General features: G+C 38.8%; 1 protein-coding gene across 3 annotated transcripts in view; it reads right to left on the bottom strand.

The window, feature by feature from the left end:
- Positions 1-13,429, bottom strand: part of LOC122291735 (tRNA ligase 1) — a 38,629-nt gene extending 25,200 nt beyond the window's left edge. The window contains exons 1-15 of one of the 3 annotated variants that reach the window (XR_006236746.1): positions 13,061-13,429; positions 11,806-12,282; positions 11,552-11,602; positions 11,219-11,301; positions 10,471-10,570; positions 9,274-9,352; positions 8,593-8,716; positions 7,692-7,798; positions 6,790-6,918; positions 5,851-5,915; positions 5,555-5,719; positions 2,997-3,157; positions 2,812-2,843; positions 2,110-2,301; positions 1,419-1,585 (exon numbers count right to left, since the gene is read on the bottom strand). Coding sequence is in view for 2 of the 3 variants with exons in the window: in XM_043099662.1 (XP_042955596.1) it covers positions 1,419-1,585; positions 2,110-2,301; positions 2,812-2,843; positions 2,997-3,157; positions 5,555-5,719; positions 5,851-5,915; positions 6,790-6,918; positions 7,692-7,798; positions 8,593-8,716; positions 9,274-9,352; positions 10,471-10,570; positions 11,219-11,301; positions 11,552-11,602; positions 11,806-12,282; positions 13,061-13,252 (2,124 nt within the window). In the remaining variant the exon portion in view is untranslated. The remainder of the gene's footprint in view (positions 1-1,418; positions 1,586-2,109; positions 2,302-2,811; positions 2,844-2,996; positions 3,158-5,554; positions 5,720-5,850; positions 5,916-6,789; positions 6,919-7,691; positions 7,799-8,592; positions 8,717-9,273; positions 9,353-10,470; positions 10,571-11,218; positions 11,302-11,551; positions 11,603-11,805; positions 12,283-13,060) is intronic. The other 2 variants (XM_043099662.1, XM_043099663.1) reach the window with 2 other exon arrangements.
- Positions 13,430-26,019: the final 12,590 nt, after the last annotated feature.

The following is a 26,019-nucleotide window of genomic DNA, read 5'->3' as shown; positions in this document are numbered from 1 at the left end:
TTCTTTGGGCCTGAATGGGCGTAAGCCCATTTCTTTTCAGACGCCATCTCATTTTGGGAGGGGGTAGGCCTGTCCGACCCAAGCCCATATTAACTTTGCCTCTTTAAGGCATCGTATACTGACTTGACCCCAACCTAGCATTTCCTTGGCCCAGGCCTTGGGTAGGATTTAAATCCCAATCCACTCTGCCTAGCAATTCTTCAACAAACTTCTTTAGTCAGTGCAACTCCTCCTTCAAGCTAGCCAACTTCAACCAAAATAGGACACTTTGCCCATCACTTTCCACACAGATATCAGACAAACCACCTTTATCTTTTCCAGGTACAAAGTTGCAATCATCCCTCTCTACGAAGGAACACTCCCCTGCTACCTTCGTTTTTTGTCCTTCTCTCCATTTTGTGACACCAAAGGGTTGCTTGTACCACCATGCATTGCCACCCTACTTTCTGCTCTACCTCTCATCACAGCCTCAACATGCATCCTAGCATGCCTTCCCAACTCCTTCCCTTTCCCATCATCCTAACCCCCCACCGGAGCCTTGGGAGGGCTACAGAGCACAATTCATATCCATGGAGAGGCTTTTCCACCCTCTACCTTCCATCCCTTCTGGGAACACAAGCATACCTCAACGCCCATTGCCACCATACTCAATGACTTCTAAGTAGCGTCAGTACGTATTGGAATGCCGAATGGCAACCAGTGACAAAGACCCACTACTAAGTCCTAAAAACTCCTACCTACCCCTTGAATGATAGCACTCCTCCACAGTGATTGCCAACCAACAAGCACTGGCATGGCTAAAAACCATCTCCTTCATGACCTTCCTACTTCTTTCAGTAATAGGAAAGTAGCTCCCCCACCCCCCCCCCCCCCCCGGCGCAGGGGTTGGGGAAAAAATGATAACACAAAAACCTTGGTTTCAATTAGTAAGTGTTTTCTAAGACCCATCCTACACCGAAAATATTATAGACACTTAACAAATACAAACTCAAATGAAGAAATGCAAAACTTAAAGGTCTTCCAAGAGGTTAAAACCTGGAGATTTCACACTTATTTGTCCCATTTTTTCAGCGAATATATAAATTATCCCAAAAGAAGCGTTTCTAGATATTGTGGGAAACAAAGCATTAGACTTCGGCTGCTAGAAGGATATTTTTCCCTGCCCAATATGGCACCAAGGCACTAGAGCATGCAATAACAAATTTAGATATTGTGAACAAACATAAGTGCATAATTGTTTAATAAAATAATAAACCAGCATATACTTTAAAGAAGTATTTATTAAAGAAAAGTATGTTAGAGAGAAGGATGCAGAACTATCCTACCACAATTCTTCATGCTAATTAAACATCTAAAGCATGATTGTATATCCATTGAAACTTTTATAAACAGACACCTTAAGTAAGAATCTTTAGTACCTTATAAGTAAGAAATTTCAATTTGATCATTAAATTTGCATCTTCATCAGCCAATCCATCTTTTCCCAATGTGCTACTGCTACCATTTTCTACCATATTATTGCTTTTAGCAATTTCAGCAGCTTTCTCATTGTTTGCCTTGAATAAATTAATGTCAATAAAGAAGCCTGAGCAGATACAAAACATTAGTAAACGAATTAGACCTCACAGCAGACTAGATGTATTGAATATCATTCTGTTAAAGTGATACTTGCACAGCAGCCCACCATGCATTGTCTTACCACATATAAATATATACCAGTTGATACCTCATTGGGGGACAGCATACACTCTTTCAATAAATTAAATGGCTCTATCAATGCATCAAAGCCACATAAGGCTATTGTACCTAAACTTTTCAGTCAGAAATAATGGAAGTCCCAAAATCAAAACAAGGAATTAAAAAGGAAATACTACTAAATTCAACTTCCTCATTCATTGTTTTTTAAGCAGTACTTATCTGAAGTTTTATGGGCACAACTATAACGTTGTCTCTATTAATTTTTTTTTATAGTTCCAATGTATGATGCTATGGGAAAAACATACATCTACTGATGAAAAATTTTGAAAAACACCAGGAGGTGCAGATTGGTTTTTAGACAAATAATGTGAAGCACTGATAAGCTTTAATACTTAAGATTTGTTTATATACCTTGCAGGTCTTCTACAATTGACAAGTCCATCACATTCTTTGTAGGTTCACAACACAAATTATCAAGCCATGATGAGTTCCAAAGAGTTTTAATGGCATATACGTAGGTCATCATTTTCACAGGATCCATGTTTACTTCTATTCTTTTGTGGGCACAAAAAACCTTGCCGCAGAAAAATGCATTACAGCCACCTAGAGAACACAGCTGATAAGAGATGGGATGAGATGAGAAAGAGAAATCTGTGAATAGTAGTGAAATGGTTTGAATTAAGATGTTTTATTGGATTTTGAGAAAGGAGAGAGAAAAAGTTTAATAAAAACATTATTAAGTTAAAATATTGTTAGAATATAATTTTTTTAATATATATATATATTTTTGGAATTTGAAAAAGTTTTTTTTTTTTTTATTGGAAGTTTGAAAAAGTTGTAATGATTAGATAATGATCAAATGAAAAAGTTGAAGATTGGAAATTGGAAAGTATTTGTATTTGAGTGATGTTTGGGAAGGAGATGGGATGGGTTGAGATGAAATGAGATGAGATGGGTTCCCAAATGAGGTCTTCTCAGTTCCATGTGCATCATGACCATTATTAACATAATAGCCACACCAAAAAGTCCAGGAAAAGAACATGAAGTGTCAGGTATAAGATTATAAACCAAAAATAAATTATGATTGTCATATGCAGAGAGGAAGATGTTTACCTCTATATAATGGCCATAATTCCGGTTTAAGCCTGGAACATACCAAATATTTATTACTTGGGGAATACAGGACATAAAATGTTAAGGAATAACATGAACCAAGTTTGACAGTTAGAAGAGCGTGAGAAAGGAAATTCAGCAAAGTTTATAGTTGAATAATATCCAAGTGTAAGTTCAAACAAGACCTCATCTCTTTTTGGTATCGCCGAAAGACAGAGTCGCTGTGGACGTGAATGACCATTTTGTAAAAAAGGTTGTCATTTGATATGTAATCAACTTTGTGATAGTTATGGTAACATTTAAAGGCGGTAGGGTAACGTTTTTCTCTCATTAAGCGTATCATTTCCTGGTCAATTAAAAAAAAAGTAATCAATACAGGATAAATGAAACATCTGAGTCAGACAAACAGCACTTATAGCATTCGGCAATTCTAACAAAAGAGGCCATATAGTTTGGAAACCATTATGTAATGTATAAAACCATCAGTACTCCACAAGCAATTAATGATTTTGTCAGATGACAGAAAATTCATTGAGAACTAACACTACAAGGTAAGTAGCTACATTTACTTCAGCGATTAAATCAAGCAGAATAGAAAATAAGCAAGCGTTAATGTCAAAAGAAAAGGTAAACAAACAGAAACACTGATAGAGAACAAGTATACCCCCTAAATCAAAGTGGAAACTAGCTCACAAGTAAGAGTAACGTGCAACTATGGCACTAGAAGTAGTTTCCTTTTCTATGGTTTTCTAATTATTTGGCATTATTAAGATCTGAGTAGTTCCCAAAATAAATTTTTTACTTTATGTTTTTCCTTTTGTGTTCAAGGATTTAAGAAGGAAAAATCTCTTTTTCTATTGTTTCCACTAGTCAGTTGGTATTAGAGCCTTGTTAATCCCGCCATGATAACTAATCAATGCAATGGCTATTTCATTTGTATCAATAAAATTTACATCTTACTTATCAAAAAACTAATCCATGCAATGGTAAAAACTTTATAGTAATGATGTTCGTAAGCGAAGGTTTCCCAGGACCAACCTCGTGAATTTCCAACATGAAACTTGAAAATTTTTCCATGATACTTAGGCAACTCTTGCTCTAGTAACGATAGATCTAAATGTTAATTACATGAACAAGAAGACATGTAACAATGATGGAGCTCCTGTTAACCTGTTTGTGATTGCATTAATATTTGTTTCAAAGAGGTAACTAGGCTATAAAGAGACTTCCCTTGATGGTGAAGATGATGTTGGAGGTGTATCTCAAGATTTGAAGGCGTAAATATTAATCAAGTTCGTGATGATTAAGAATCTAGGAGTTCTCACACAAAAATTATTGATATACAAAGTTATAATGGTTAACTTGATATAGCTAATTCTTCCATTGGATGAAAGTTAAAAGATTTCTCAAAATATTGAAGATAATGGGCATGTTTGATTTCATTAAAAAAAAATAATGAGTTTCAGATTTTTTAGCACAAGATATTTACACATGGATTATGCCTGATTATAAACAAAACTATTTTAAGATAAATGTAGGTATAAGATTTTGAAGGTGATAACTCCATAGGAGAGGATACACCAATGGTTTATGGTAATTGTTTCAATGATGTACTTATCAAAAAAATAAAAAAAAGTTCCAATGATGAAGCCAGTGCTATATATGTCAGCGAAAAAACATAAGATTGTTTTCCAAGATAAGATGCTGACACGAATCATGGGTTTGATGGGTGTCTGAGACTAAAAGTTATGACATTGAAGTTTAGTTGTTTGATGAAATTCAAGAAAGTTCAATTGTAGGAAAGAGTTTTTAATTTCCTTGAAAGGTTGGTAATCACGTATTTCTTTCACCGACATGATAAAGATTGATGGCACACTCCACTCTTAGGATACAAGAGGGGTATTATTTGATCACAGTTGGGAAGATTTACCAGAAAAAGTTTGATAAACAAACCTTATTAATTCAATTTTTAGAAGATCATATTGTAAAAGATTATGTTAGTTTGCACCTTGTGAGTTGTGACAGATCATTCTTGTGCCAAATTCAAGAATAAGAATATTTCATAAGTGCATGGCTATTGTGCACAGTTTCTCATTAGCATACTAACTAAAGATATCTTTCTTCACTTTCATCAGGCAGCCAAAAAAAAGAATGGGAAAAGGTATCTGGGATTTCAATAGTTTGTAGAAATTGATTCTTAAACTTGTGGACAAGTTCCTTTCTGGCGAGGGGGTCTGACACAGGAAACCTACCTCTCCAAATTAGATAGAGGCAGCTAGCTTTTCTTTTTACTTAGTTTTCTAAGTATCTTTAGGACTCCCAAATTTTATGGTTATTTTTTTCTAATAAAGTGGGAAGTAGGTTGAAAGTAGAGTAAGAATAACTTGAAAGTAAAGCCACAGGAGTAGTCTTCAAGTAATTTATATTTTTTTGGTTTTCTAGATAGTTTGAGATTAGGTTTCAGGTCCTAGATAAAGGCTTGGAGTGAACATATCTGTTCATTGAATAAATCAGACTTTGACTAGTTCTCAAAACTCTTCTTCACCGATTAAAAATAAAATAAAAATTTCTTTGTCTTCTTTTTTTCTTCCTTTTGTGTTGAAGGATTTAAGATAGACATGTTCTCCTTTTTTTTATTGCTTCCGCTACATCACGCACTCATTTTTAGATTTCATCACATTCTTATATATTTGATCAAATTTAACATTTTTAGAAGATATTTTGAAATGGATTGTAGCAGGACCTGCAATTTGGTGGTTGAATAATCAGCAGGATGAGATTGTAAAAATTTTGAAAGAACTGATCTATCTGCATTCCTTGAATGGGAATCACCAGCTTCATTCACGAACCAATCTGAATGGTATGGACAAAAGGAGGTGCCAACACTCTGAAGAAGTGCTTTTATTTGCTGCAGTAGTGTTTACGAAAAAAAAAAAAAACACCATTACATCAATTCTTAGTCATCCACTTTATTAATCGAATGCAAGTGTTAATGCCACATTAGAATACTAAAGTTCGTACAATAGAAACTCCACGTACCTGCTTTTCATCAGACCTATTTGCTGAACAAATTTCTCTAAGGTTTGGTCCATAATCAAGGCTAGCTGAAGAGGCAAAACTAGTTATTACCTAATGATCAATACGATTTACAGTTTTAACTAGCATTTCCATGGGCCAAGAAAGTGAACTTCATTGGGGCAAAAAGCGTTCAGCAATACAAACACTTTAAGAAATTACAAAGCACAAGAAAGAGGCCAATAACAGATCCACATATAAAGCAGTGTATACTAAAACTCTGGAAAAACAATACTTATTAATTGATCTTGCAAAATCAGTGGGCCATTAACAAGATTTAGCCACCAGATACAGCATACAATTTAGAACAGGAATTATTTTTTGAGGGGGAAGGGGAAGGGAGTAATACCCTGATTCCATGATAGGTTTGGTGAATGGAGATTCCACATTGCTAGGAAAGAGAAGTTCTTACAGTTTATAATGAGCCCAAGGTTGAATTGTAACATTGACAACTCTTTTTGGAATACAAGCCTTGATGTGGCTTGGGTCTTCCTTGGATCGTTATAGATGGTATCAAAGACAATCCTAGCAAAAAGTAATGGGCTATCAAAGATGCCAGGAATCTAAACAGTATTGTAATACCCTAGATCATTGTATTTGGATTAACCTATTGGCTCCATGAAGTTCAATTACAATATTACACAGAATGTACCACAATCTTAACATGACATGCCACTCTACTTTGAGGACAGATGCCAAGTCAATTAGGAAAAGTTCCAAATATTTAAAATGAAAACAAAAATAACTTAATAGCTGGATGATTGTCACAATCACCGTAACCAAAACTTAGCTAGCTAAAAAACAAGAAATCCAAAAGTGGACAATGTAGCAGAATGAGAGGAAAAAAAAATAATAATTTCCAAGCCAGGGTAGCCAACATCCGAAAAATAACAAACTGCATACCTCCCTCAGACGGCGGAGGAGGAGATTCTTCTAAAACTGTCTCCAAATGTTCTGAGCTTTCCCGGCTTACAATACGAGCCACAAGACCCTCTAAGATTTCACCCTGCACCTTTATATGGTCTTTCGAACCTGCATATTGATTTAAAGCTGAGTTAAATCCTAGTGCTCTCACAAAATGCTCACATTAAGGAACCAAATTTTAACTGTAGCTAAGATCCCTGCAAACCACCAATAGTTTTATCGTAAAGAAAATATCACATAAATTTTATTGGTAAAAAAAATATCCCATAAAAATCAAGTCCAATTAAAGATTGAAACTAAAAGCGATATTCATGATAAATCCAATAAATATAACGACCTAAAATGGGAAGAAAAACATCAAGTATAAAACCGAAGCCTCCTTGGCAGAAATTTTGTGATGGAGGTGGTGAGTGTAGATGTTGTAACAGCAATTTTTTATTAAAAAAAAACACTAAACATGCTGGTAGCACTGGTGATATTGAGATTGATGCTGTCAACAGAGCATTCAATATAATGATGGTGTGATGTTTGAAGATGGTGGTAGCAGCAATCCGTGGCAGCACCAGCATTAACAGTGAAGATGTTATTGCAAGAGGCATGTGGTAATGATTCACAAAATGAACTCTCAATGTTTTCATTTATGTTTCATTTTTTTTCCCTCCCTTCAGTTGAAGAAGCAACCTCCTGCTTTTGGTTTAGTGATGGTTCAGTGATTGAGGCAAGCAAGAGGGGGAAGGTGGTCATTCCTACCAGGCATGATTTTGGAATTGGTTTCCAAGAAAATTTGTATGTAAAATAACATTCTTAACTAAAGGCAACCGGATGAGCACCACAAATTTCAAGCTACATAACTATAGACGCATAGCACTTTAAAACACTACCTGGAACAGATACATCTGCAACCTCATCAAGAGTCTTGCATACTGATGTTGCAGTTCCTTCTTCACACAGCGCATCATACGCAGCAAAAAATGAAGTCACTGACTTCCTTCAGTTATAAAATATAAAAATATCAATCAGAAGCAACAAAACTATGGTTTTACTGTCTTTGTCTAATACAGATACAGAATATCAAAAAAAAAAAAATCATTTCTAAAAAATTAGGGAACTGTATAATGTAAATAAAGTTAGGGCAATAATATCATACAGATATCTGCTCTCTATTTGCTAGATGGTTCTCGTGCAGATCTCTCATATAAATACATATTCCACATCCTTAAAAGATCTTATTATGAAATACCTAATGGTATTACATCACATTACCAATTAACACTCAGCAATCAAGAGTGCAGGAACTTCTTATAAACCAAAACAAGTGCACCAGCTTGTTATAGTTGCCCAATTCCAAGCCGTTCCTACATTTGATTATACATAGGTTTTCTGTTACATTAGACAATCAATGAAGCAACTAGTGCAGTTGAGTTATTTGGCAAGAAATTGTCCAACTAAATAAATTAGAGAATTCGTCAATATTTGAAACAATTAGCAATTATCTCATAAATCATAAACTAATTATCACACATGAAGAGAGAAAGGCATGTGCAGAAGTTGAAAGAAAACCTTAATGCCAGCAGAATTAGTTGATTCACAATGTCAGCTTGATTAAAGAACCACAAGAGTCATTTTGTGAGAGAGGTTGGGTGTGTGAATGGAGAGAGAGAGAGAGAGAGAGAGAGAGAGAGAGAGAGAGAGAGAGAGAGAGAGAGGACAGGGTGAGGGAGATGCACAATAATCCAAACCATTCTTTAAGCTAATCTAGTAATGGGGGCCCTAGATCATCACCGTGTCGTGAACAACCACACGTGATTTGTTGGTAGGCGCCATTTTCTACAAAATGCAATTATTTCAGGAGTAGAGAAGAACTTTGGCTTTCCATTCCCCAATTCTGTTACTGCTGTCACTACCACTGGTCAAAACAACAGAAGAAGCAAGTTATAATTATTATAGAATGGTTTTTGATAAATTGGATGGAATATGACATTGTTTCGTCAAAACAGTAATGAACATAACAAAGCAAATGCATATCAAAGAACATGCCTTCATGTTGAGAAGAAGAATAAATGATACTTTTCACCCATAAACTTCCATACCTACATCATGTACCTCCACGACCTTTAACTAAGCTAAAATCAAACTCTATTTCGAAATTTCAAAATTAGTTTGCTCCTACTATATGGAACAACCATTAGCTTGAACAAAAAACATAAACAAAATGACACATGCCCCTGATACAAAACAACTAGCGTCGAGGGCCCTACAGCATTTTCCATACCTTTTCATATAAGTTAACAACTGCTTTGGATAGAGGAGGCAAACTGAGACTGATACTTCAAAATACGTTCCGAGTTATACTAAATTAGAGATTGTTGGGGTAAATGATACAAGGATGGTATTTTACAGGGACAATGTGCCATTACGCTAAAACAAAAAGATCTTAGTTGAACCAAGGAAAAACACACTTACCATAATCTTCTTGGGGACGCTGTCCATGGTCTCCAAGAACAGCAGTTACCAACTCCATTGATACACACATACGGTTCCTCTGAAAGAATGAACAACAAAAAAATCAGTTTTCTGAGCAAACCACAAAAATATATATATATAATAATAAATAAAAAATAAATTAACTAAAAAATAAATAAACAAGTATAGATTAATCATAAAAAAAAATAAACGAGTATAAATTAAAATTCTGAAACACAGAAAATCTTAAAATGATACCCCATCACATCCAGTTAGTTACCAATTCAATGTATCATATATATTATGTTAAAAGGTTGAAAATTGAATTCAGTGAGAGAAACAACATTGTGATCTGAATGGTTAACATCAAATTTAGTCACTTGACTGCAATGGAGAAACTTTCTATAGCAACTATTATCTTTGTGAATAATCCATGTCACAAGTATAATGACGAGCTTGGATTCAAATGACACCTCATTCCCACCAAGAATGATACAAAGGGCAATGTCATGGGTTCAAGACCTTCCAGGTGAGTGTTTACTCATTGATCAAAAAATGTGTTTACTTTGTGCATTTGTAATTGTTACAAATAATACTGGCAAAGATGCACAACCATCAGCAGACCAAATGAATATAAGTGCACCCACAATGTGAAAATGTTTAAAATCTTAACTTAGCCTGAGAAATCATGATCTGATTCCAGGGCAGATGCGATTTACATTATGTTCAGGACGTTGGAGGTGAAGAGACCAAAAAATACGGAAAGGATTGGAGAAAAGGGGGGAGAGGAGTTAAATAAAGTAACTTCTTATAAGTAGAAAGTCCAAATTAAGTTTAAAAAAAAAAATTGAAGAAGTATTTTTCATAAGAAACCACCAAGCTTCATTTTAAGGACATAATGACCTGCCCCACTTTAACAGTTCCTGCACTCCTCCCCTCCTATCAACTGTTATTTTTTCATTAAAAATGAGCTATTTCTATTTCTTACATTTTTGTGAACTCTCAAATCATGTATGTGAGTATAAGCAGGCATACACATTACAAAAGACAGACAGACAGATGAACAAATAGACACAGAGAGAAAACACAAAGATTCATCATCAAGCATTCCTGGATTTATAATGCAAAGAGTGATAATGAAGGTTTTGGAGATTCTTTTGTATTTCCTTCTCATTAAAAATATCTAATGTAGATTACCTCAAGAAAATCATTGAACTCTGCTTGCTTTTTTGCTGCTTGAGTTCCCCATGCCTCACGAAGCATCCGTCCAAGAACAAAAACACCTACAGCAGTGTATCTGCACTAGAAACAGCCTGTTCAGAAACTATAGAGAAAAGATATCTATTCTGAATATAAAGGGTGGAACCCAGTGATATATAAAGCAAAAGACTGAGCATGGTGACATTTTTAACAAATATTTTTCTCAACTAGGGTTCAATTCCAAAGAGTGGTTCAGCATCATGCAGCATTATTGTTTTTTTATGGGCACTGGGTGTCAGGAAACAAGGTCCCGACTAATCCAAGGGTGCACAGGCCATCAACAAGGAGTTTCCCACATATGCACCTTAAGAAATTCAAGGGAAAAATCCCTCAGTTCGATGGTCCCTAAAGATTGCTTGCACCCAAGGAGATTTAAACCTTAGACCTCGGGGGAGGGGGGAGAGGGAGGGGAGGAGCATACCCCCAAGCCCAAGGCATTTACCACTTGAGCCAATCCCTAAGGGTTATCATGCAACATTATTGTTATAAATATAAACATATAACTTCAAACTGCAAAAGATTTAAATATTATGTCTTAATGCAACATAGCAACAGACATGCCATGCCCTTTAGATCGAGGCATTCAACTACTACAGATGGGTTGTGGCTGATTAGAGGCTAATTTTTCTTCTAAACGAAAACAAAAAGCAAAAGAAGAACATTAAAAAGATTGTCATGACCATACATATTTCCAAAGCTGTTTTTCGCATATGCACCGCCCTGGTGACCAGAGTACATAAAAAGAGATCCGGAGTGTTTAAGAGAAACCTGCAAAAAAACATCATCCTTTGCTCAATCAACCAGATGTATGTTATATATAAACCTTCATATGATGATTAGGTTATCGATAGCAGAATAAACCATATAGTCAAGAAGAAATACACAAGAGAAATAAGTCATATTATTTCTTAGCAAAGGGAAGATATATATCTATATATTTGTAGACAGCAGAGGTGGAAACTCTAAAATGGAAAGCAAAACAATTATTTGAAGGAAAAAAAGTTACCAAACACCTTACCTCTAAGGTAGCCAAGCCTTTAGATACCATCTCTGTCATCCTTGTCCTTATCTGGACATACAAAATGCGATAACCAATAAATAACAAAATCTAATGAGACAATTTTTTAAAAGAAGCAATAATAAGGAAACTTCATTATGAATACTAGATAAAGTCATAGTTCAAAAGATGTAGACAACTCTTTGCAGTAAGGTTTGTCAATATATATTTCTAAGAGACGCAACTTAGAGGAACAAAATTGGAAGAAATTATACCTCTTGATCTGACTTCTCATTTTCAAACTTGGGATAGAATGTAGCTCTTATTTGCGCAATTGAGTACGTGGAATTATCCACAGTGAAATTTTCCAGCAGATTAGCACCAAACAACTTACTCAAACCGGCAGTTGTTATCTGAGCTGCTGCTGTTTCAGCTCCATTCCCCTTAACCATTTTACCAAGGGGTGCTTTTTCAACTTCAACTGCCGGGGACCCACTCACTGTTCCATATGACTTGGGCTTCCAGACTGCCTTTTGACCACCTTGACCTGGAATCTGGTTTGCCATTTGGACACTCCCCAATTGCATTGGTGGAACAGTAACATGGGGTTCACTGTTTTCAGTGATACTGAGCGCACTAATTCTATTACTGACGGTTTCATCTACATCTGCTGATGCACTGCCTGTAGCTGAGGATGACATGTCAGTTTTTGGCTTCTCTTTCCATCTTTGATCCATATGTCCAGGCCGTCGCTGCAAATGAAAAAGAAAAATTTCTCTCAAGTAGACTGTTGCGCCTAGAAATTCGATTCTAAATAAACAATTATTTCTTAAGAGCCTCGTGATAAGCCAGTAAAGCTCGAGTTAATTAAGGCTTTACCATTACAAATTCTGAACATTTTCTGGAACTAAGACTACTCAACCATAATGATCGGTTCTGCCTTTAACACAACAATAAACTATGGCATCTGTTTGGTTAAAATACAGCCGATCAAATATTCACCAAAATAGAGTCGATCCAAATACAAAGTGGAGCAATCATCCATATATTCAAAATCAGAAAAACAGCAAACTCTATCAAGCATCCAATTTTATTTATATATATCAAGTAACATAGAATCAATCACTAACGATCAAAAAGCGCGGAGAGAGTAATACATACAACCACTAAAATCAAGAAAATCATCAGCAAACTGTTTAAAAAGCTTGATGCGTCGTTTGACAAAATATAACAGAAAATCGAACAGCCAAACACAGAGAATTCATGACAAACAAGCAACGAGAAAATCAAAATTTTCGGAGAACAGAAAAATAGTTCCACGAACTCAAAAGCGCCACTCACGACTTTATCAAGATGTCAACCAGAAATTAAATAGCCTTCCTACCCAATCTCAACAAGAAAAACTGCTGAAAATAAATATAAGAATAAAGTATACATAAATATGCATATCTATAGATGTTAGTGTGTGTGTGTGTGTGTGTGTGTGTACAAACACAGACGAAAGCAGCGATGATAACGTGCAGTTGGTACCTGGTTGTAAGGCATGATTGGAGGGGAGAAAGAGAAAGAGGAGGTGCAAGTAAGAGAGCGGGCTAGGGTTATGCAGGGTGGACGACAACGAAGGATGAGGACGGTTCTGGAGTTGAAGGTTGAGGAGAAAACTTGGGTATAAGAAGGAAGAGTAAGTGAGAGACTGCAGAGAATCCTCTGTGGTGCCGACATTCAAATGCTAGCGTAGGCCTGAGATAATGTGTATGTATACAGTGCCCCAGGGTGGGGAGTGCGAAAGAGGGAGAGAGGGCGTGAAATTAGCAGAGAACGCGCGGCGGTCTTTCCTGCTGCCTGTGTGTCCCCATGGCCATGATGACAATCCACGGCAAAAGGAAGGCTAGAAACGAACCGGGTTCGGTAGTGGTGTCAACACAGGACTCCGGGAGTCATGCAACGCACCGTTTTGAGTCTTCTGAATTCTGGAGTTTTCTTTTTTCTTTATTCTTTTTTTAAGTAGGACTGCCCTTCTTTTTTTGAAAGGAAAGTTGCATGTATATTCAACTTAAAGACATAGAAGAGTACTTATTACAAAAAGGCTGACCGACCCTTGTAGATGACTCCTCAGAAATTTTCAAAGCTTCCCTAGCTAAACAATGAGCTTTTTGATTGCCACATCTCATAACAAAAGAAAAACTGCAATGAATAAAGCTAGAGAGAAAGTTTCTAGTGTCTGAAAAGATCAAGCCCACACTATCCCACCTCTCCCTGTGAAGGCCAAGACCCTGGACAACCTGCAGAGAATCACCCTCCAAAATTACTGAGGACAGGTTGAGCTCGGATGTAAACATAGCTGCTTGAAGTCCTCCCATAACCTCTGCCAGCAGAGGAGCAACACAGCCTTCCCTTGCTACCCTAGCTGCATCCCAATTTACCTTTACAACACCCTCTGGTGGTGGGGTCCAAATGGATGCCTGGTTGGTGTGCAATCGGGAGTCAGACATTGGAACCACCTGAGCTAGTTTAAAGGCCTCAAGTTGATGGGTAGCCCTCTGTGCTAGAAGTCTAGGATGTAGAAAGGGTCCCTCAAATACTAGCTTGTTTCTCCTTTGCCAGATATCCCTATCTGTCATAGCAAAAGCCCCCAATGTTTGTGTGTTACATAAGTCCCTTAGCTCCTCAACAATCTTGAAGAAACTCTCTACCCTCATTGAGCTCTTTTTGGATTCTTTTTGGACCATAACTCCACACGTCCATGGCTGAGGGACAGTTCCACAGAATGTGACCTGCTGTCTCATCATAACTGCAGCACACTAGGCACAAAGGAGAGCTCACTATCTTCTTCTTGAAGAGGTTCGACATTGTAGGCAATAACTCTAGGCAAGCTCTCCATAGAAAGACCTTAACTGCATTGGGAATCTTTAATTTCCAAAAACAGGTCCAGTTTTTGAAATTAAGTGCTCCACTTGATGACTGACCCTTCTAACCTGTTGTGAGTTCCTTTTGCAAATGATATGCACTCCTTACTGTGAAACCACCATCCTTAGTGCCTAGCCAGACAAGCCTATCCCTTGCCCCACTCGTGCTCACATGAATCTTCTGGATCACTGTAGCATTTGTAGGGCCAAGTAATCTTAGGATCTTTTCTCTGTCCCACTGTTTGGTGTCTTCATTTATAAGTTCAGCTACCATAGCTTCCTCATCAATGATTTGCCCATGTCCTTGAACCATAAAAGATGAAGGTTGAGGTAACCATCTATCCTTCCATATTTTTGTCTCCTTTCCATTACCAATTCTCCATAAAGATCCTTTCTCAATTAGAGCCCTTGAGGACCAAATACTCCTCCAAATAAGAGATGGTCTGGCCCCCAATTTGGCCTGAAGAAAGCTAGAGTTCCTGAAGTATTTTGCCTTGAGGACTTGGGAGGCCAGAGATGCAGGGAACTGGATGATGCGCCATGCTTGCTTAGCCAGGAGTGCTGTGTTGAAACTCTCAAAATCTCGGAACCCCATCCCTCCTGACTTCTTTGATCTTCCCATTTGACTCCAGGAGACCCAATGCACTTTATTACCTTTATCCTATTTGCCCCACCAGAACTGGTTCATCACCTTGTTGATTTCCATCAATATCACCTTAGGGAGTTTGAAAACTCCCATACTGTATGTTGGAAGAGCCTGGATGACAGCTTTGAGGAGAACCTCTTTCCCTGCCTATGAGAGGAGCTTTGTCTTCCAGTTGGTCACTTTACTTCTTACTCTATCAATAATGATTTTGAAAGATTTGTACCTTGATCTACCTACCAAAGAAGGCAGACCAAGATACCTCTCATAGCACTTGGTAGCTCTAGTGCCAGCTAACCCCAAGATGTAGTCTTTAGCTTCTGGTTTAGTATTGGCACTGAAGTAGATTGAAGTTTTATCCTTGTTGATCTTCTGACCCGAGGCCCCTTCATAACTACTGAGTAGAGAGTTAATAGTGGCCCATTCCTCAGCTTGTGCTCTACAAAACAGCAAGCAATCATCTGTAAAAAGCAAGTAGTTGATGTTGATCTGGCCCCTACCTACAGGAAAGCCATGAATTCTTCTATTCCTTTCAGCATGGTTAAGGAGACTACTAAGCACTTCAGACACTAGCAGGAAAAGGTATGGAGAGAGGGGATTCCCCTGCCTAATGCCTCTTGATGGTTTAAAAAAACCTTGGGGGGACCCATTAAGGAGCAGAGAGTAAGACACAATTGTTACACAACCCATAACTAACCTGATCCACTTCTCAGAAAATCCCAGCTTAACCATAGCAGCTTGTAAGAAGCCCCACTCAACCCTGTCGTATGCTTTGCTCATATCAAACTTAATGGCCATATGACCTTGCTGTCTCCCAACTCGAATTGACATAGAGTGCATGGTTTCAAAAGCTACAATTACATTATCAAGGATCAATCTCCCGGGGACAAAGGCACTTTGTGTTTGGGATACAATTTGAGGGAGGATCAACTTAAGTCTATTGGAAAGGACCTTTGATACTACTTTGTATAAAACATTGCATAGCGAGATAGGTCTGAATTCCTTGGCAATTTTAGGTCCTTTTGCCTTGGAAATGAGCACTATAAAATTTGGTTAATACCACTGATATCTCCCCCTGAGTTGAGGACCTCTAGAACAGCTTGAGTAACCTTATCACCGACAATGTTCCAGTGGCTTGGTAGAATTCAGCAGGGAATCCATCTGGTCCTGGTGACCCGAGGGGGTTCATCTGAAACAATGCTTCTTTTACCTCACCAGCTGAGAATTCTGCATCCAGTAAGGAGTTCATGTTCCTATCCACTTTTTGTCGAGCCTGGCTATACACCCACCAATTCCCACAGGATCATCTGAAGAGAAAAGGGACTGGTAGTAATTTCCAAAACACTCAGAAATTTCCTCTAAGTCCCTGGTCAGGCTACCATCTTCCCTAATCAAACAATTGATCTCATTAGTTTTCCTTCTCTGGTTGGCACATCTATGGAAGAACTTGAAATTACTGTCTCCATTTTTGAGCCAAGCTTGCTTTGCTCTTTGCTTCCATTTGACATTTTCTTCTTCAAGTAGCTTGTCAATTTCCAGCTGAATCTCCCTGATAGTACTATTATCTGCTCCAGTGTTGTCTTCCTGCAGAATGGCCAATTGAGCCAACTTCGATTGAATAACTTTCCTTTGTTGTTTAAGGATGGTATTGCTCCACTTCACTAGGCCTTCTTTGCACTTGCTCAAACATTGCTGAGACCACCACATATGTGAACCTCTTTGATGCAGTTGAGAGGACCAGCAGTTGGCTACTATTGTATTGCATTCTTCATGCACTTTCCATGAGGCTTCATATCTGAAGATTCTCTCCTTCCCACTCCCGTTACTGATATACCTTCTCCCACCCTTCTTTAGATGCATTACCAGAGGACAATGGTCTGAAGATTGTGCTGCTAGAACCTGGATGCAACAGTCAGAGAAGTTCAAGGTCAGTTCCAAATTTCCCAATGCACAGTCTAGTCTTTCCTTGGTGAAAAAAGGCCCCTCTCTATTATTACACCATGTGAATTTATTGCCTTCAAACCCCATGTCACTCAGGCCACACTCTATCAAACTTTTGCTAAATTCTTCCATCTGGTGATAAGGTCTCACAGCTCCCCCTTGCTTCTCATGTAGGTGCAAAATCTCATTGAAGTCTCCAAAGCAAAGCCATGCCAGGCCCTCTCTTGGTTTCAAAAAATTCAAAAGCTTCCAACTGTCTCTCCTATGAGCTGTTACTGGCGAGCCATAAAAACCAGTTAAAAGGATTTGTTCACTGTTGTGCTCCAGTTGCAAAAGCATAGAAATATGGTGCTGAGAGTATGATTGCAGGATGAAATTATCCTCACTATGCCACATGAAGGCTAGTCCTCCACTCAATCCCCTACTTTCAACCACAATAGAATAGTGAAAACCCACCCTTGATCTCACCTCCTCAACCTTATTCCTACCACATTTAGTTTCTATTAAGAAAATGAACTTGGGCCACTTAGTTTTCACCAACATATGGAGCTTTCTAACTGTACGGGGGTTCCCAAGCCCCCTACAGTTCCAGGTAAGGCCTATCATGGTCTTTGGTGGTCCACCAACTGAGAACCAGAAATGTTTACTGTAGTGAGACCAGACAACCTGAGCTTTTTCCTTGTTAGGCCCACCACCCCCTCAAGGCTACTATCATTGGTGCCCCTCTTTTTAGAACTAGCCTCTCTTGCTCTAGTCACACGATGACTCACCTCCCTAGCTTTTCTTTTCCATGTAGGCCCCCTTTTCTTTACCATACTTCCATCCGAGTAATTGCCCACCTCATCTGATTTTTGAAATATTCCCAAGGTGCCCTTACCTATGGTGCATATACTCTCTAGCAGGCTTGCTTGAGAAGCTTGATAATTTTCAGTTTCCACATGGGACATGTCACCTCGGGTGGTCACCATTTCAGTATCTATCTGAGGACCTGCATTGATCATAGCCTCTTCCTTTGCATCCTGGCCTTCCAATTTAGAAGTCTGACCAGGCCTGAATGTCCCATCCTTAGAGCAAAGTACCCTGAAATCCTCACCAACCTCTTCTGGCTTAGAGGGCAGAGCTGCAGTTCTCCTTGTAGGAGGCTCTTTGATTGGCTCAAGATGATTCATCAAGTTGCAGTCCCTTACATCTTTCGTCTCAGCATTAATTGCCGCTTCCTCTGCTTCTTTGTTCCACCCCTTCTAGTGGTTAGACACCCCAGAGCCACCATATTTACGGAAGTCAAATATGGAGGAATTCATGGGTTGAGCTCTGATCCATGGACCAAACTGCTCTCTTAGCTTTCCTTCCTTTGATCTTTCCCCCTTAGATTTACTACATATCCGACCTTTATGTGATAAGATTCCACACGTGAAGCATATGTTTTGGAGCCTTTCATACTTACATGAGATCCAGTGTGTCTAGTTTTTCATTTCTAACCACTTCCCCCTCAGTAGTGGTTTGTTTAAGTTCACAGCCACTCTCACTCTCATACATCTGTCCCAAGCCCATCCATTTGAATCTGCGTCTACACGGATTACTTCCCCAATGGCAGCACCCAGCTGAGTACCAACTTCCACCGTCATTGCAGCCAAGGGGAGCCCATGCAACTGTACCCAGAAGGGTTCGAAGTTAAAGTTAACAGTGTTCATGGGCATTTTTTCATCAATTTCTTGAAGGGACAGGAGGTTGCGATCAAAGAACCAAGGTCTTCCCCCTAGTACTCTCTCTTTATCAGCAAGATGTTGGAACTCTATCAAGAATTTGTGGTTGCCAAGATCCTTAAATTGCACCCAACCATCTAACTTCCACACTTGATACATTGTCACATGAAATGCTTCATGGCTTATTCCTTTGTCCACCAGTATACCACCTATAATACAGTACTTCCATCTTGTGGAGTTACCTGACTTTCCTTCATTCGAGACATGAAACACCTTGCTTTCCTCTTGAGATAGATGCAGTCTCTCCCACCTCTTGGAAAGATCCTGATCCTCCATAATCATGGTCTGCTTTGACTATAACTCTCACCCGAGAGACCAACTCTCCCTACTGGCGTAAGAAGACTAAAACCTCACTCTTACTCAAAGGAGAAAGAGGAGGACTCGCATGCAGCTTTTTAACTGAACCAACTCTAAGTAGGACTGCCCTGTCATCAAATAAAACAACTTTTTTAAGTGATGTCCCAAACCCGCCCCCACCCCACGCCCAAGCCAGCCCACATTCGTGCACGACGTCAGGTCCCGTCAACGCATCTCCCCTCTGCAGATTGGAAAAGTCTAGTTACAAGCATACTTGTGCACTAATATATGTATCAATTTATTGTGATTGGTCAAAAAGTAAATTTTATTAAAAACTGTGCTAATTTAACTTTTAAGTATAAAAGAATCAGTATTGGTATGTAGATTAGTACCCAACTTTACTTATATGTAGCAAACTCTTTTGATAGAAGGAGAGACTTAGGGCCGAATGTGGTGAAAATATAAGTTTTACACCTTCCAATAAGATGCATCCATTTCAGCTTTCTTTCTTTGTTAACGTGGACCCAAATGTAACGGAACCTTAAACTATATCAAGCCAACTGTCAAGCCCCGTCCTCTCATTGAATTGCATCCTCAGTCTCTCTCTCCCCTTAAGTACAGTCCGTCATATTTATAGGGACAACCGTTGGAAAGATTAAAGAATATCTCTCATATTTACATGATCAAAAAATGTGTCAAAGATAAAAGAAAAAAATACAAATTAACTGACTACCTTTAAAATCAACAATGCAGTGAGGAGTTTGTTTTGAAATGAAGACTAGAACGAAGAAGAAAATAAACTTAAAAGTGCCATGGCAGAAACCAGTTTTAAGATGTTATCCTCCCACTTTTTTTCGCTTCTTTTGGATCCATTTGATCAACTCGATCTCTGAACTTTACATGTAAACCCTCGTTGCTCCATTCAGTCTCTTTACCATCAGTCTTCTCCGATGATGAGAATAGTTGGCCGAATGCGAACACGGAGACGAACTTGGACGACCAAGGGGAGAATCAGGCTCAAAGAGAGAGAAAGTTTGATGTGAGAGAGAGAGAGAGAGAGAGAGAGAGAGAGAGAGAGAGAGAGAGAGAGAGAGCAACTGAGGAGGTAGGAGCTTTGGAAGAGGGAAAATAGAGTTTTGCTACATACAAGCACAGTCGCGCACTAATCTGTGTACCAATACTAATTTATTCATACTTAAAATTTAAATTAACACTGTTTTCAATAAAATCTACTTTTTGACCAATCACATCACATTGGTACATATATTAGTGCACAATTGTGCTTGCAACTATACTTTTCCGGGAAAATAAGAGTTTTATCAGTTGAGTTTGGGTCTATTATAAGCATAAGAAAAACATTGATGTGTCTTTCTCATTAAATGGTGAAAAAATTGAGTTTGTCAGTCATCCGATTTTAAGTTTTTCTCTTCCAAATATATGCTCTTTACACCTACTAATAAGAGGCTGACACATAAGCCTCCCATAGTTTGTAAAAATAGAGGTCATGCACTGAAAATATTTCTCTTCTATAAACCATACCAGCCCATGTTAAGCAAAGTGAATGCAGACACTCGTCAAGATGAGCAAGCAACTCGATTTAGATCACCCGTTTCATTCACTCGTTTTTTTGTTACACGCCCAGAAATGTTTAATAAAGTGGGGTTAAGTAAGCTAGGAAATTATTTTATTTGTTAAGGGGTATTTTCGGTTATGCATGTTTTATTTTATTCTATTGGGTCTAGACTAAGTCAATGGGTTGTTTCGTAGTGGGTAAAGATATTTTACGTGGGTTGTTATTTGTTATGCACTAGTCCATGCGTAGTGGTTCTGTTATTTTTTATTTTCTTGCAATCATGTACACCTATTAAAGGCCAGAGAATTATGAATGAAGATGACTTTGAATCTCAATATTGCCGTGTGCATCTATGGAGGTCTTCTGGCTCCTAAAACTGCCAGAGTTCAACTAAATAAATTTCGTAAGTCATAACAAGTTGGTCTCAGAGCCGCGTTCCTGCGACATGGCTGAGGAAACACGACTATCACAATTATCTGAAATAGTAAACAGTTTATAAGGGGTAACCACTATCCTGAAGGAAGAGCAATCTAGACATGGAATGCTAATAGAAGGTGTGCTGCAGCATCTCAACAATTTGACATCAAGCTATAATAGCTTGGTACAGATCACAACTAAGCTCAATTTAGGGGAAGGGACTTCTAATAATGTCAAGGTAAATGTTAATCCTCTATTTGATGGACAAGGGAGAATTCAAGCTCGATCCCTTCGGTTGGATTTTCCTCGTTTCAATGGAGGAGATCCCAACGAATGGATCTTGAAGGTGCAACAGTTCTTTAATTATTTTGAGACTTCGGAGGACCACAAGTTGGAAATTGCTTCCTTTCACATGGAAGAGAAGGCGCTGACTTGGTACTATTGGCTAAAAGAATCAAGTCCAGTAACAAAATGGAGTGATTTCTTGGAGGCTCTCCGCACCAGATTTGGGCCTTCATCATACGAGGATCCAGTGGGTGCATTCACCAAATTGAGGCAAATAGGGAGTGTGGAGGATTACCAAACAGCTTTTGAAATTCTGTCCAACAAAGTAAGTGGGGTAAGTGAAGAGTTTCGTATGAGTACTTTTTTAAGTAGTTTAAAAGATGAATTGCGAATTACTGTTACCATGTTCAAACCAAATACTCTTGCTGCTGCTTTTGGTTTGGCTCAGCTACAAGAAGAAGAAGTAACCAGAAAACAATACCCTTACCGAAACACTCAAGCCCAAAATAGCCCATATACACCCTCCATCAAGCCCACTCATCTCAGATTACCTGGACAAAATTCCATATCCAGATTACCAGCCCCAAATCCAATACTTAGACTCCCAGCCCCCCAAAACCCGAGACCTAACCCCCATTCCAGAGAAGGAACATATATCCCATAAAGCATATAAATCCCAACCAAATGCAAGAAAGAAGAGAAAAAGGTCTGTGCTATTTTTGTGATGAAAAGTACCATCAAGGACATAAATGCAACAGGCCCAAATTATACTTACTGGAAAAAATGGAATTTGAAGGGGAAGGAGAAGAAGAATTGGAGGAAGAAGAGACCTTTAACCAACTTGATACAGAGACTTTAGCTGCAGTCCAACAAGCTGAACTCTTGGGCATATCCTTGCATGTAATTGTAGGGGCACCTTCTCCCAAAATCATGAGGTTAGTTGGAAAAATTGGTACATGTTCAGTTATTATTCTCATTGATACCGGTAGTACACATAGTTTTATTGATGTGAATGTAGCGAGGAGGGCAAAACTACCAGTGGAGAAAGGCCACTTGGCAGTCCAAGTTGCTAATGGGGACACACTTCCTTGCCTTGGTTGCTGTAGGGTAGTTCTTTTAAAGATGCAAAGCTGTAACATTTTAGCAAATTTGTTCTTATTAACCCTAGGAGGGTGTGATGTTGTGTTAGGTGTAGATTGGTTAAGAAGTTTGGGGACTATTCAATGGAACTTTGCTGATTTAAGTATGAGTTTCTTTGTGGAAGGAGAGAATTTATTTTTGCAGGGCTTGAGGTTACCCGAGAATGCTACAGAGGAAGAGCATAGTTTGAGTAAGGCTGCCCTTGTAGAAGGAAGAGGAATATGGCTGCAGTTAATGGAGATCAGTGACAATCCAAGAGGAGCACCAGTAGAGCCTGCCATACAAGTTGTTTTGAATGAATTCAAAATAGTGTTTGCTGAACCCAATGGACTCCCACCCCCTAGGAGTCACGACCACCAAATCCAACTCCAAGAAACAGCTAAGCTGACATGTGTTAGGCCATATCGATACCCCTATTATCAGAAAGAGGAGATTGAGAAGTTGGTCAGGGAAATGCTTAGGGCTGGGATCATCCAACCCAGTCAAAATCCATACTCGTCACTAGTTCTCTTAGTGAGGAAGGCGGATCGGAGTTGGCGCATGTGCGTTGATTATTGAACTCTCAACAAAGATACCATCGAAGATAAGTTTCCCATTCCTAATATAGATGAGTTATTGGATGAGCTTAATGGTGCTGAGTTGTTTTCTAAACTTGACTTGCGATCGGGCTACCATCAAATTAGGATGAAGCTTGAAGATGTGCCCAAAACTGCCTTTCGTACACATGAAGGGCATTATGAGTTTTTAGTGATGCCATTTGGGCTTACCAATGCTCCATCAACCTTTCAAGGGTTGATGAATGGGATATTCAGGCCATATCTTAGGAAATTTGTACTAGTTTTTTTTTATGACATACTTGTGTACAGTAAATCTGTTGAAGAACATGTAGGGCATCTAAAAGCTGTCTTAGAAGTTTTGAGACAACACCAGCTTTATGCTAAGGCCTCAAAATGTGTTTTTGACTATCGTGAAGTGGAGTATTTGGGCCATGTTATTTCTAAAGAGGGAGTCAAAGCAGATCCATCAAAAATTTCAGCCATGATGGAATGACCTGAACCAAAGAATCCTAAGGCTCTAAGGGGATTTTTGGGTTTAACAGGTTATTACAGAAAGTTTGTAAAGGGATATGGAAGTATTGCAGCCCCTCTAACTACTATACTTAAGAAAAATTCCTTTAAGTGGAGTGAGGAGGCCAGCCAAGCATTTGCAGCATTAAAGGCAGCCATGGTGACCCCTCCTGTTTTAGCCTTACCAGATTTTTTCAAAATATTTGTGGTGGAGTGTGATGCTTCTGGAAATGCTTTAGGAGTTGTTTTAATGCAGGAAGGGAGGCCTCTAGCTTATTTAAGCCAAGCATTAGAAGGTAAAAATTTGTTCTTATCCACTTATGAAAAAGAATTTTTGGCTCTTGTGTTGGCAGTTCAAAAATGGAGGTATTATCTGCTGGGGCATAAGTTTAAAGTAAGGACTGACTAGCAAGCTCTAAAGGACCTTTTGTAGCAAAAGGTTGGAGCCCATTTTCAACAAAAGTGGATAACAAAGCTATTAGGCTTTGATTTTAGTGTGGAATATCGTAGTGGCAAAGGAAATAAGGCAGCAAATGCTCTCTCCCGGTTACCAGAGCAGGGGAACAGTTCAGAACCAGATGTGACCATGACTAATTATGGAGAAGCCAAAGCCATGGGTTACTGTTAATTGGTGGGAAGGGCTCCATCACATATATTACCAAGACCTCCAGTTGCAGCAGTTACTCAACCACTACCATCAAGGATATCTTGATCCCCTCAAGTACCAGTTTAGAGGAGGATTCTTATTCTACAAAGGGAGGCTACACTTGGGAACCCTTAGGGTGCAACAAGAGCAAATCATGCAGCAATTCCATAGCAGCCCCATGGGAGGGCATACTGGTTCATAGAAGACTCACTCCAGGCTGAAGAGGGAATTCTTTTGGCATGGCATGAGAAAGGACATCAGAAAATTTATTAGAGAATGCGAGGTATGCCAAAGGAACAAAACAGAGAACCTCAAACCAATTGGAACATTACAGCCTCTGCCAATACCAAGTAAAGTATGGGTGGATATTAGTATAGACTTCATAGAGGGATTGCCAAAGGAACAAAGGAACATTGTAGAGAACCTCAAACCAGTTGGAACATTGCAGCCTCTGCCAATACCAAGTAAAGTATGGGTGGATATTAGTATGGACTTCATTGAGGGATTGCCTCTGTCTAAGGGATACATTGTAATCATGGTGATAGTAGACAGGTTCAGCAAGTACAGTTATTTCATACCAATGGCAGACCCATATACAGCAGCAACAGTAGCAAAAGCATTCATAGACAATATATTCAAATTACACGGCATACTGCAGAGCATAGTCAATGATTGAGATGCAATATTCACAAGCAACTTTTGGAAAGAAATCTTTCATTTAAGTGGAACCAAGCTGCTAATGAGTTCGGCTTATCTCCCTCAAACGGATAGGCAGACAGAGATAATGAACAAATGGTTAGAAGGATACCTCAGGTGCTTTACCAGTGATAGACCCAAAGATTGGGCCAGTTGGCTAGCTTTAGCCAAGTGGACATACAATACCTCAGAACATTCCTCCACAGGGTTTACCCCCTTTGAGATAGTGTATGGACAAGACCCACCAAGACTCCTTCCATATGAGCCTGGGACTACGGTAGTGCAAGTTGAAGATGAGATGAGGAGCCGAGATTTCATCCTTACTTTGGCACGAGAAAACCTGCAAGAAACTCAAACAAGAATGAAATTGTACGCAAATAAAAAGAGAACAAAGAGGGAATATAGCGTGGGGGATTGGGTCTATTTGAGATTAAGACCCTATAGGCAAATGACAGTTGTAGTGAGGAAATGCTTGAAGCTTTCTCCAAGGTATTTTGGGCCCTTCCAGATCATTCAAAAAATTGGAAAAGTTGCATACAAGCTTGATCTACCCAAGGAATCTAAGATTTACCCAATATTCCATATCTCCTGCCTCAAGAAGAAGATTGGAACCCAAATAAGCCCTAACCCAAGACTGCCGACAGTAATGGAAAATGGCACCATGGCCCCTGCACCAGAAAAAATACTAGAAAGAAGGCTGAAGAAAAAAGGAAATCATGCAAGAATTGATTTCTTGGTTTAGTGGAAAGGAGCTAACAAGGAGGATGCTACCTAGGTTGATTCAGATGAGCTGCGCAGGACATATCCTGAACTCGTGGGCGAGTTCTTCTGAAGGGAAAGATTATGTTACACGCCCAGAAATGTTTAGTAAAGTGGGGTTAAGTAAGCTAGGGAATTATTTTATTTGTTAAGGGGTATTTTCAATTATGCATGTTTTATTTTATTCTGTTGGGTCTAGACTAAGTCAATGGATTGTTTCCATAGTGGGTAAAGATATTTCACGTGGGTTGTTGTTTGTTATGCACTAGTCCGTGTGTAGTGGTTTTGTTATTTCCTATTTTCTTGCAATCATGTACGCCTATAAAAGGCCAGAGAATTATGAATGAAGATGACTT

The sequence above is a fragment of the Carya illinoinensis genome, chromosome 13, assembly GCF_018687715.1.
Source record: "Carya illinoinensis cultivar Pawnee chromosome 13, C.illinoinensisPawnee_v1, whole genome shotgun sequence".
Lineage (NCBI taxonomy): Eukaryota > Viridiplantae > Streptophyta > Magnoliopsida > Fagales > Juglandaceae > Carya > Carya illinoinensis.
This window is presented reverse-complemented; position numbering and strand designations above follow the sequence as displayed.